At 33.1% G+C, this 13,279-nt stretch overlaps 2 protein-coding genes across 2 annotated transcripts; both read right to left on the reverse strand.

Annotated features, from left to right (window-relative positions):
• Positions 1-6,999: 6,999 nt before the first annotated feature.
• Positions 7,000-8,972, reverse strand: LOC111408054 (CASP-like protein 2B1). Its single transcript, XM_023037816.1, has 3 exons — positions 8,359-8,972; positions 8,106-8,238; positions 7,000-7,454 (listed from the first exon to the last, which is right to left on the reverse strand). Exons 1-3 carry the CDS (start codon positions 8,571-8,573, stop codon positions 7,203-7,205), a joined length of 600 nt encoding a protein of 199 aa, XP_022893584.1. The 5' UTR covers positions 8,574-8,972; the 3' UTR covers positions 7,000-7,202.
• A 484-nt stretch (positions 8,973-9,456) lies between these two features.
• Positions 9,457-10,776, reverse strand: LOC111408268 (glucan endo-1,3-beta-glucosidase 4-like). The gene is made up of 3 exons (XM_023038051.1): positions 10,614-10,776; positions 10,094-10,342; positions 9,457-9,768 (listed from the first exon to the last, which is right to left on the reverse strand). The coding sequence occupies exons 1-3, from the start codon at positions 10,678-10,680 to the stop codon at positions 9,734-9,736; spliced, it is 351 nt and encodes a 116-aa protein (XP_022893819.1). The 5' UTR covers positions 10,681-10,776; the 3' UTR covers positions 9,457-9,733.
• Between the last annotated feature and the right edge of the window lie 2,503 nt (positions 10,777-13,279).

The following is a 13,279-nucleotide window of genomic DNA, read 5'->3' on the forward strand; positions in this document are numbered from 1 at the left end:
AAAAAGTTCAAGGTATTCAATGTAAACAGTTGAAGGGTATTTAATGTAAACTTTTTGAGATTCTTGAAAAGTATTGATGTATATAATTAAAATTTTTATAAACTTTTAAGAAGTTTTTAAAAATTATGGTGTATTTAATTGAGACTTTTATAAAAAGTCCCTAAAAGTTATGACATATTCAATTAAAACTTTATAAAAGCCTCTATAAATTTTGAGTATTCAAATTTTAATGATTTCTAGAGTCTTTAGAGTACTAATTTTTAAGCAAAAAATACTCATATAAAATCTCAAAATTTGTCAATCATTAATCATGAGATTTTGGATGACTTTTACTAAAATTTGATTTTTCAATCTTTCTTTCATTTTTCCTTCCACGAACATGTATGATTAAAATTTATTTTTTTTCTATCGATTATATTTACAATTTTTTTCTCTTTTTTATTGTTTATCTCTATTTTATATGAAAAATTAAATTGAATTTTTGAAACTTTTTTTTCTTTTTTTCATTAATTTTTTTGTGAAAAAATATTTATTTTTTATTAAATTATAAAATTTTATATTAAAAATTTATAATTAGATTTAAATATATTGATTTTTATTTATTTTTAAAAAGTATATTATATTAATAATATTGAATATTAAATTTATTGCTTATCATATATATGTATAATTTTGATTATTGTTTATTTAATTTAGGTCTTAAATTTTTATTCTTTTAATTTTTTTTTAATTATATGGGAAGAAAAAGGGGGGAAATGAGGAATCATGGGAACCAACACCTCTTATGTGAGAATTTTACACCATTGTATTAGATCCACGTGAATTCTATTTCAAATAAAAAATTTCAAAAGTTTTTTTAATTATATAAAAGTCTATAAAAATTTTAAAATGAAAGTCTATAGAAGTCTAACAAAAAATTCCACTAATTTCATACAAATTTATATAAAAAAAAATTTCATCAAAGTCTTTAAAAGTCAATCAAAGTTTTCAAAAATTCCCATATAATACACTTAATTTTGAAAAATAAAAACTAAAATGAATCGATTCGTGGCTGGTTTGACTCGACCCAATAGAGCCGGCCTTCACCATCTAGAGGCCCTAAGCGAGCCAGCCCTGTTGAGGCCCTATACTTTATTTTTCTATACATATAACAATATTTAAATAAAAAATATCTATATTTAAATGAAAATTTTGTACAATCTAATAGATAGAACTGCTACATAAAATACCACATACAACTTGAGAGATTTGGCTAGCATCATATTTAGTCTTCTTACATCATGAGATCCAAAATTAGTAATCAAACAACTCAAATCAAGTTTTTTCAACATGTTTTTTTCAATGGAAATCATAGCTAATTCATTCAACCTCTATTGTGACATGATTCATCGAAAATAAGACTTAATCAATTTCAACTTTGAAAAACTTCTTTCAATGGACGTAACAGTGATTGGGATAGTCAATAATATCCTGTAAGCAATCCAAGCATTTGCAAAATGACGACTCACATAAGCAGCATTTCAGCAAAGCACATAGAAATACACAACAAAATACAAATAAATAAATCAACTCCAAGACATTGGACAATCAACAATGGCAAAAACCAGAAGAGAAATAGCTGAGAGGTTCCACTTACTCACACCCTCAATCAGGCGGAGGCGAGAGGTCAAATTGGGGAATATTACTTCACAATAAAAGCCACCACTTACTTCCATCAATAACAAGTTTTTCTGATATTTTTGGGGCAATTTTGAACTCATTGTAGGGTTTAAAAAGAAATAAAATTAAAATAAAAGCAAAAAAAAAAAAAACACAACAATAATTATCCAAAACGAACCCCGTACAACATCAGCCTTCAAGTGCAAAACTTTAGTGTTTGCACCCAAAGTTATGCACAATTGCAGATAAACCCTAATTTTGATTAAAACGTACCCCTCAAATTGATTATCATTATCGGTACATTCAAAAATTTAATGATCTCCACCAACAACCAAAAAAACCTAAACCACAAAAATAACAATGAACTCCCCCTTCGGATTGGAGTCTGGAGAATTCTAGAAGCAGAAGCGGAAGGAAAGGAAGTCGTCTCGTCTGTTACTCTGTCTCAAGTCGAATTGAAAATTGGAACAGTTTCGTGCAGTTCGTATTTGTAATTGTGCAGTTCAAGCCTTTTTTATTGGATTTTTGTATTTGGAGGCTTGGAATTTGTATCCATTTTGAGGCTCTGGGCCCAAACCAATTTTTTGAGGCCCCAAGCATTTGCCTAGGTGGCTTGGCCCTAGGGCAGGCCTTACAACCCACTAGTTAAAGAATCGAGCCGAGCTCAGATCGTTCATAGGGCCAGTTAAAGCTTGGACATCTACGTTGGCTCAGCTCATTATCACCTCTAAGTTGACATAATTCACCCTTTTGTTTTCATTTTGGAGAGAATAACCAAGATGCGCATTGTAAACGCCTTTGAGCTCTCACATTGGCGACTCTCTCTGATTTCCTTGGAGTTCTGTATTGCAAAGTCATGAGAAAGAAAATCATGCTGCGTGGCGAGAATGTCTTTTGTCACAAAAAATATTTTGATTATTTTTTAAATATTTTTTTGAAGGAAATAATTGCAAGAGGTACCAAGCCTTCTCAAAGTTGTATCAATCAATTAGATACAAAATCATCAATAAATAGATCCAAAAGTAAACAAACAAGGCATTCCATAATATAATTGAATCCAATAAACTAGAGGAAATACCACCTTGATTTTAGTACCATTTTCTAGTAAATAAAAAAATTTAACTTGTCACGTGAAGAAAAGCTCTTGTATATGTGGGAATTGAATACGAGATAATTCATAATTTAGTATCTTAAATCTTTTTTTTTTTTTTTAATGACGGGAGAACCAGTAGCTGCTACCCTTATGGTAAACAGCACTAGACAAACCCGATGCAACATGCTCGACCGAGAAGTGTTGGAAGAAAAAATCGAACTCGTGATCAAAGGTCTCACGCTCACCTATTCCACCAACTTGACCACCCCATAAGGGTATAGTATCTTAAATATTTGTTATAACCAAGGACGGAGCCAGGAAAAAATGTTGTGTTGATCTTAAATTTAAAAAATAAATAATGAATGAACTCACGCCATGAGAGATTCTGCACGGCACCCCAAACATAGTTCAAACGGCTAAACTTATGACACTAATGACAAAGTGAGTCAGATATTCAAATAAGTTTAAACATTTTAATCCTAAAGATGTTTTATTAAATCTTCATAGGTTTTCTTGCCAAATAAGAAATCTTGACACCTCCCTATAAAATATAAAATGTCAAAAACATGATAGCCATGAACAAATAATGTATACCCACCAACAAAAAATTAAGAAAAGCCTATTTTCACCACTATGAGACTCAGGGTCTAAAAAGAACAAGAAGTCATTCCAGTTATTAAAGGATTTCAGTCAAAATACACCGTTCTGAAAATATTATCTAATATGGATATTAGTCTTCTATATCAACACATTTTAATTTCACATGAAGTGGGAAAAATTGACCAAGAATATTGAGAGTTAAAAAAATTGGATTTATTTCACTTCATAATTTTAATAATGTTAATTTATAAATAAATAAATTTTTAAGAAATATTTTTTCTAATAAAATTAAATATAGAGCAAGTTACCCATTTTGATAATAACATCTATTTATGGTCAATAAGTATTTTTTAACTTGTAAGCATAATTAATAAATGAAAAAACAAAGAATTAAATTATTATTATTATTATTATTATTATTATTATTATTATTATTATTATTATTATTATTATTATGTCCCTCACCAAATTTTATATGTATGGTCAATTTCATTAGATAATTTTCTTGCTTATAAGCCTACAAACATGGATATTCTTTCTGATGTGAAGAGGTTAAAACATCAATTAATCCAATTCTGCCATTTCATTTGGGTTTAATTTCTTTAGACTATTGCAGCAAAAATAAAGTTGTTTTTTGCCTTTTACCTACCACATTAAATTTTAGAAGTTCTACTATTTTGAGCAAGAAATTTAGAAGTGGGCTAATTTTAAAACTTGGTCTATTTAAGAAAGTGGAAATTACATAAAATCATACTTTAACTATTCAACCTTCTAAAATCAGATTCAAAGTTTAATATTTCAATAATCAGAAATATTATTTTAATCAATATTTTATAAAATAAATATTTTACTAATATACTCAATTATATACACATTAATCTCCACCGGATTTCATTCCCACCGTATTTCATTCTTATTCCCTTTCTTCTCTCCACACTCTCTCTCCTCCCAAAAGGCATCGACTCTGTCTTTCTTCTCTCCACTGTCTCTCTCTGAACTCTATTCTTCTCTACCAGTATCGGCACCGCCACGGCTGCTGGGAATCATCATAGCATCATCTGAGCGCCACTACTATGAAATCGTCGTCGATCTGCCGTGCGGCTGAAGGAGGAGCTCCGTCGAAAGAGGGCCTCTGTTGCTGCGAAATCAGACCGGCGCGTTGCTGTGCACGGTAGCAGCATGGGGACCGGACAGATTGTTGCGAGATTTCTATGTTTTTGGTGGTTTTAGGGAGACTGGTGTGGTTGCGGTGGTGACGATGGTCGTTGGCGCAGGTGGTGGGGGTAGCGGATCTGTGGTGTATTGGTGCTAATTTGTGTGAGTTCTGTGTACGGGTGCCGATTATGTGTGGTGGTTGTGGTTCATTGGAGTAGTGGTGATGGTGGCAGAGATGGCGAGGTGCGGGTGGTGGTTCGTCGGGGTAGCGGTGGTGCTTGTCGTCGTTGGCGCGCTGCTCTGATTTAGGGTTTGGATATGATTTTTTTGGTGTTGGTCGGTGGTGAATGTGGCAGTGTGCGGTGGTTTATGGATGGTTTGTGGTTCTAGCAAGTAGCAACAGACGGTGGATGTTTTGATGATGACATTGGTGACAATGGTGGTTCGTCGATGATGGTTGTGGAAGTGGTGGTCACAAATGTTAGTTACAGTTATTTGGTTGTCTTTGGTGGCGGCAGTGTGGTGGTTTTTGGCGGCGGCGGTGGTTGTTGGTTTTCAGAGTTTGGTGTGTGGTGGCGGTGTGGTTACTGTGACGGTGACTTTGCGTTGATGTGGTGGTGGTTTTGCAGTCTGGTGGTGAGATGACGGTGGTGGCAGTCGGGGTGTGGTGTGGTGGTTAGATGGGACGTGGGGTGTTTGTGACCAATAAATTGGTTAATCGGTGTCCAACAAATAATATGTGACTTTAAAAAATGTAATTGTAACCCATAATTTATTAAGTTGTGACTGTAAAATTAATTGTGACCAATAAAATTTTGTTTTTGTGACTAATTAATGAATTGTGAGTTATGAAATTTTTGATTTATGACCTATAAATGAGTTGTGACCAAAAAAATTTTTATTTTGTGACTGATCAATTAATTGTGACTTATGAAATTTTTGATTTGTGACCGACAAATGAGTTGTGACTAATAAAAATTTTGATTTTGTGACCGACTAAAGAATTGTGACCTATGAAATTTTTGGTCCGTGACCGACAAATAATTTGTGACCTATAGAATTTTCAATTTGTGACTTAGAATCAATTTATTTGATAAGCGGAGGTTTGGTGGTGGTCACATATTATTTGATTGATTGTGACTATTAAATTGATTAATCCATGACTAATAAAAAATATGTGACCACCAAAAAAATAAATTGTGACCAAGAATAGTGTGACCTAAAAAAATAATAATTCGTGACCTATAATAGTTGTGATCTGTGAATTGTAAATAATTTGTAACATATAAATTTTTTATCCGTGACAAACAAATCGTGACTTACAAAATTTTTGAATTGTGACCGTAAACAGAATTTGTGACCTTAAATTTTTTGATTTGTGATCGAAAAGCAAGTTGTGACCAATAATTTGATAAATTGTGACTAAAAATTAATTCGTGACTAATTAATTTTTTTTATTTGTGACCGATGAACAAATTGTGACTTACAAGTTTTTGAATTGTGATCGTAAAATAATTTGTGACATAAAATTTTTTATTTATGACCAAAAAATAATAAGTTATTAATTAAATTGTTAATTTGTGACCAAATTGTATAGATATGTGAATTAAATATATTTAATTTATAAAATAATTAATTAATTAATTTAATAATAAATAAATTTTAATAAAAATCTGATTTTTGAAATTTAAAACTTATTTTCTTAATTTTGAAATATGTCATACTTAATCTCTCACTTATGAAATTTTTCCTTTAAGAAATTAGGCTGGAAGTGGTCAAAAAATGTTAGAGAAAGTGAATAGTGGGTTTTTTTTTTTTTTTTTTTTTTTCTAAATTGGGCCTAAATATAAATTTTAAGCAAATGTTACAAAGCAAAATAGGAAATGGGCCAATCCTCCCCTGGTTATAGCTTTAATATAACGTCGCTAAATTGACTATTGAGGCATTAGACTCGATTATTCTTATATTGAGTTCGTATTTGGAGGCAAAGATAGGATGGTTTATGCAGTTGGAGGACCATCGTCACAATGCTATTTATTGATTAATGTTTATTTTTATCTGTTTATGGGGTAATAGAATCCTTGTCAAAATTCATTGATTAATAATATTTATCACAATTGGTATTGTTCACCCATCTATGTTGTAGACTCCACCTCATTGCTTAACAGACTTGTGGTCATATATGGCATTGTTCCAGTTTATTTCATATATTGAATTATGTTGTTTTTCAAGTAGGATTAATCCATCTCACAAAAACACTCTATCGAAATCTCGTTAAGAGCACTAGAGTATGCACCACATTTTAATTGCAATAAAGGTCTTAAACATGTACAATTTATATTGATGATTGGTAGATCCGACACCTATTTGGCATCTTTTATCGACATAGATCATGTCTTGAATCCACTAAAGTTACACAAGGCACGGCGTATCAAGACATCTTTCACTTCGCGATTGCAAAGCTAACGTATTTTCCATCAAAACCTCGGGAGTATGTAATACGTTGATCAAGTCGTGAAAATTTAAGTCATCAAGTCACCTTGAATCACTAGTTCTTGTTTATATTACAACCAAAACCAGTAGTGTCTCTCACATACGTTTCAAGGGTTATGTCTTAAAAGACAATGCAAGAACCTTAATTGAACTGGTACTGTGTCTGTGTATACATATATGAATGCCTGTGTATGATCTTAGTCTACCAGCTTGCACCGCTCTTCCCTCGGTTTCCTCCGTACAAACGGAAGAGACTGAAAGCAGAAATGGCAGAGAGAAGCACCATACCAAGGCTTGCAATGACAGCACTGGCAATGCCTTCCCCAATTTGATTACAGAATTTCCCATACCAGTTGCAAACCTTTATCCACTGCAGTTCACTCTGCCCCATCTTGGAAAATACTGCAGATTGAGCAGCTGCTGCAACCGCAGACAAAGTCAAGTACGCCATTATCTGCACAAGTACGTTAATTTCAGATGTTAGGAAACGAGCAATATAAACAGAGGTTTATAGTGGTTTACTCTTAACGTCGCATCTCTTTTGCACCCAAAGAAATAGTCTCCTAAAAATTATAATACATATATGGCATGGTCAATCTACTGCAATAATATTTGTGACTCGCAATGAAAAGGATATTTGAACAATAAGATAAGGCTCCACTTAATCCGTGAAATGGACCACTCATTGTAAATACAGAGAAGGATTGAACTGTAAACTTTCCGCCATCTCAGTACTCTGCCTAAATTGTATCGCCCCTTGAAGTTTAGAGAAGGATTGAACACATTTAATGCAGGATGATATGTTTCATTCAAATTACTCGTAAACTTTGGCATTAAAATTATCTAATTTTCCAGTTGCCAATCCCCTATTCCAAATAGGAAGACATCTGAAAGAAATCACCTTTTTGTGTCTATTACATAAAAATCAGTTTTCTTGGAGTGTGTGGATCTTAAATGAATCTGTCTGTTTGCTTATTATTACTCTGGAACAGGGCTTGATCTTAAATTATAAGTATCAACATGCCCTATGGTTATGAAGTCAAAGACTCATGACAGATACAGACAGACTGAAGAAATTAAGCTGTAGAAGAGTGATATTTGGTACCTGATCTCCAGAGAAAATGACCCAAGCCAAGGGCTTGTTGAAGAGCACACTTCCTCTAATCATACTCAAAACACACCTCAAAACTTGGATCACGGAGTAGGCAGCAGCTAACCCACTGGCTATTACCAAGAATCTGTACACTCAAACATAGGGAAATCATAATTTAAATAACAACCCATTTTTGGATCAGGGCTTAATCTATAATGAGAGAGAGAGAGAGAGAGAGAGAGAGAGAGAGAGATCTAGATCTTACACAAGGGCTTTCATGTCTGTAAATTTAGCCTTCTTTTGTATAGTAAAGATCACTTTAACCTGAGAGTCGGTTCCAATAAGAACAGCAGCAAGAATGGCTAGACCACATACCAAACACCTTAAACTCAGCTCTGCAACCCTAACTCTCCTATCAATTACCTTCAAATTACTTCCATGAACATTATTAATACTAGTTCCAACACCAAGATAACTCATATTTACTCCTATTACCGAAGTAGGAAGAGAACCCACAAAATATATAAGCACAAGGTTCACCTACCTACCACATTCCACCACTTATGAACACCTAATCAGTACACTTTTCCCATTACATATTTGATATTGTATACTTTTTTCTTCTGTCGAGTATTTTTTTTTTTTTTAATGGAATGGGAGAGAGGACGAATGTTCAATCTTATCGTTTGAGGAATAGTGGAAATTATGAACCATATTTTCCTACATAGTGAAAGAGTTGGTGTGGATGAATGTTTGACAATTGCACAAGAGTAGAGTTGGTAAAATGATTGAAGTGAACGCATTTGGAACGCGATTTTGTGCTCTGGTGGGCCATTGTGGGTACACGTTTACACCTTTGTAATAATAATCCTCTCCTAAAATAATTTCTTATGCAAACTAATCTCTCAACCATATGGTATAGATTCAAAATTTGATGATAATAAATTGTAATTTATTGTTAGATCATTACCTAACCATGAAATTTACTTCATGTTTGACAAAGTTTTTTTGACATTATAAATTGATATTTTCATAAAATGTGAGATTAAAAAATGAATATAAATTGCGGATTCAATCAAATATGAGGTTAAAAATAAAGTTCGAATTTGAATAACTTAGAATCTTAGAAGAACTTTGCCAAAACACAGGCCTGATCAAATACTTCTCTCCAAAAACGTAAAATAAAAATATAAATTTGGGCACTTACAAAAAAGATAAATTTCCAATATTATTTTTTTGCTCGGAGAAAAAAAATTATGCGATATCAATTAATGATATCAGAACACGTAGACCAGTCTTAGCACCAAAGGTCTAAAAATTTTCACATTGTTAACAATGAACTACATCTTAAGAATTTTGAAGCTGATATCACATAAAATGATTCTATTATTGGTATTTCTGCTTAGTTACGTTCAAGATTTAGGGCGCAAATGGCTTGAAATCCTGCCTGGTTTTTATCAGCAATTTTTTTAATAGTGGGAAAATAATGTTTAACAACAAACATTCGACCGAGCTTATACTCAAAATCCATGATATATTAATGGAGAATTTAGTATGAGAGTTTTGCTAATGCTTTTACATAAAAATCAAAACATTCTTGGGACACGACAAGAAGCCCCGCCCGATTCAAGAATTGGTGATCAGGGAAGATACTCAAATTTGCACGAACCATGACCTGTCATCATGAAAAAAACAAAAAATTATATAAAATGTTGCTTACGAACATCTATCACCATATTTTCAAGAAAATGAAGATCTAGATTTCGGAAAGTTTAGGCTTCTTTGTTGACAAGTTCATATCGAGAAATTTTTTTATATCTAAAGTCTCAACATTTAAAAGTTCTGAGTTCAAGTTTCTCCACTGTACGTAAGAAATTATAATACTTGCCAACCGCACACATGAGGAGCATAGTGAAAACAACTTAAATAACTAAATTCTAGGCTCTTGAGCTTATTGAAGAAGTTGTTCAATATGTGGACGAGAATATTTGTTTGCTTACTTGGATTTTCAGCAGTTAAAATTGCAGCAGAATTGAAGTAGCAACTTCCTCCTTTATGCTTGAACTTCTGATAGTAGCTATTGAATGCATAAGAAGCATGATCCTTTACTGTATTTGGAATATGGCAAGGTTGGTTTGCCTGTATCTTACTGCACTCTGCACCATTGCTACAGGCCCAATCAAGAGCCCTCTGCAGTTCATCATCTGGTGTTTGCTCATCTGCTATGCACCAGTCCGCGAACTGTCCCTCTAACATCAACCAAAAAAAAACGTAAAGCGAAGTTAGATGATGTGTAAATGAAAATCCAGGCACTCATTCCGATGCAGCCAACGAGAAGTTAAATTTCAGCACAACAGAATTCCGACACAATCCAGGCTAATTAATTCCTATGACAACAGAGCAAACAAAGACCCAGGGTTCAAGGGAGGCTTATGATGAAAATTATAAATCTAGCAAGGACGCGTAATATATGTACAGATCTATAAATGTGCTTCGCAAGTAACACAGTTCAATGTTTACCAGAATTCCGCGATAGAGATAAGAAGAAGATCAAAGCCAATAGAATCTTCATCACGGCTGACGGCATCGATCTGAACTTGTATCAACTCGTAGAGTTTAGAAGGATGACACCAAGAAGTTCCTGGATTTTTACAGAGTCTTTGCACACGGCAAGAAATATATAAACCTTCTCCAGATCCAAGAACAACGGCTTCAAATGTAATCCACTTGTAATACCAGTAATATCCTTTCTTTACAAAGTGAATACTGGTCACCAAAAAGATCAGTAGCAATAGGAACAAAATGAAATTTAATAATGAAGAAATATATATATATATATATATCAGGTCGGATGGAAAATTCTGTTTGTACATGATTATTGCATATAATGATATCCATAATGTGACGTGGCAATCATCCGATTGTTATCGTGCGTGTATGAGATTTAAATTAAAGGTTGGATCCAGTGGCACATATAATTATGAACATCATTATGTAGACAATTATGTACATGTAGGTTTTCCTCATGTTGGACTTGTTATAAAATTTGTCGAGATACACTATAAAAGGGGGAAAAAAAGAAGAAGATAAATCTGCGTGGATATTGTAATTTCTGCTTTGTTAACTGGTAAACTTGTCAGGGGCAGATTAGTCAATACATATAAAGATGGATAGCCTATGATATGATTTGCTCTCAACAGAGAGCATCAAGATTTTCCTCCTTCTGAAGGAATCATAAAAGAGTAACAACATTCTTCTGTTTCGCTTTTCCAAATTGATTTTGCACTTTGTTTCTCTACAGATCTGAAGAGATTTTCTTTTAATCCTGTTTTAGATCTAGTAATGAATGTGAATGAAAAGATTCTCTGGTTAATGACCCACAAATTATCCTTTTTACTGTATAAGTCAACCTTCTATATCTTGTGATGTCTGGTTTAGGCTCAGTACTGCCCATCGGGAAAAAAAAAAAAATTTGCAATCCACGCCACGACGATCGCAAAGTTTGCATAAAAAAAAAAAAAAAGGTTGAATACCAGCTTTAAGGATCTCCCACCGCCTCTGCCCTGGAGTATCGTGAAGGAAGTAAATCGCAGGTTATGCCTCCAAGAGTATAGGGTGGAAGGCTGCTTGTACACTTGTACTTACCCAAGAGTCAAATCCATATTTCAGGATTCGAACCCTTGACGTAGCAGCCTCAAGTAAAGCTAGATTTCTCCACCCTCCCCTTTTATCACTTGGAGATGTGCCCTGAGGGCGATCACAAAGTTTGCATAGCTATAATAGATAATGGATCATTGACACAAAGTATCCTAAACGTTAGTCTACATGTAACTTAAATCATTTATATCGTTCACTTTTAAAATTTGAGCCTTCAAATCGATTATTCTTTGAGCTTTCTGTTTGATTCTGTCCATTTATTTTGTTAAATAAATAGGTGGGGGTTTCGCATATGATGTCAAAAATACAATCTTGCGCTTAAAAAATTTAAATAAACAAAGAAACGATATTAAAAAAGGCAAAATAGAAATATAAAAACAAAACAAAACAAAGGAAACATAAAAGATAAATTAAAAAAAAAATCTCTATCCTCTCCAAACTCCGTTCCTGTCCAAAAGTGGTCAAGAAAACACTAAAAAAATAATAAGAAATAAATAAATAAGAAATCACAATTGAAGTCGTAGAAAAATTTCGCCAAATGCTGATGCGGAAACAAGAAACAGGGACCCAAAGATATAAACAATGACAATCATGAGTATAAGATGAAAATAATTATACATGTACATTATGGTGTTCATAAAAGTATTCATAATGTACACGTCGAATTCCATGATTAAAGGGATGAAAAAATTATTTTTCAACTCTTCAATGATATTATCCCACTTATACATTATGAATATTCTTATGGACACCATAATGTACATAAGATAAACACTCGTACGGTAGTAAATTCAAATGTTTGATTTTGAAGGTTGGGGAATGATCCAATTGTTAGGAACAAGGATAAATATATATGTACCGAATTTGGGTTACCGATTTAGTTACCTACTCTCACCTGCACGCAGGCCCGCGTGCATTTAAAAATTTCGGTACATGGGACCCGCCCTCCTATTGTGTGTGCAACTTTCCGCTTGCGTGCATTTAAAAATTCCGACGTATGGGACCCACCCTCCTCTTATGTGTGTAGATAAAAAATTCAGTAAAAAAATAGATGTACATCTAGTATTGTCCAAGAAACAAAGTGTGCAATTTTCCCATGTATAAATCCGCACTTCAATTTGAGAAATTAGAATTAACAACTCTTGAAGTAACTCTCTTTAAGAAGATATATTAAAATTAGATAAATAAGAAAATCCCCTCACAAACAGGATTATGGGCACTGAGTGAGGAAAAAATCCCGTAATATGACCTTATCACTATGTAATTAACAGTATTAAATATGTAAGACTCCCTATTTGACTGAGACACAAGCGCAAATAAAATAATACACGTGTCAATTCAATACTGCCATAAAATATTGAGTTTCATACATCGAGAGTACTAAAAAAAATTCGCTGTAGCTACATGTCATAAAGTTTTCCCTATCTAATATCCAAAAACATTGAATGAATCACAGTCTAAAAAAAAAAAAAAAAAGTTGAACCCCAAATTTGAGAGCCCTCACTGCCCCGTCCCTAGAGCTTTCTAAG

This window comes from Olea europaea, chromosome 13 (genome assembly GCF_002742605.1).
Source record: "Olea europaea var. sylvestris chromosome 13, O_europaea_v1, whole genome shotgun sequence".
Lineage (NCBI taxonomy): Eukaryota > Viridiplantae > Streptophyta > Magnoliopsida > Lamiales > Oleaceae > Olea > Olea europaea.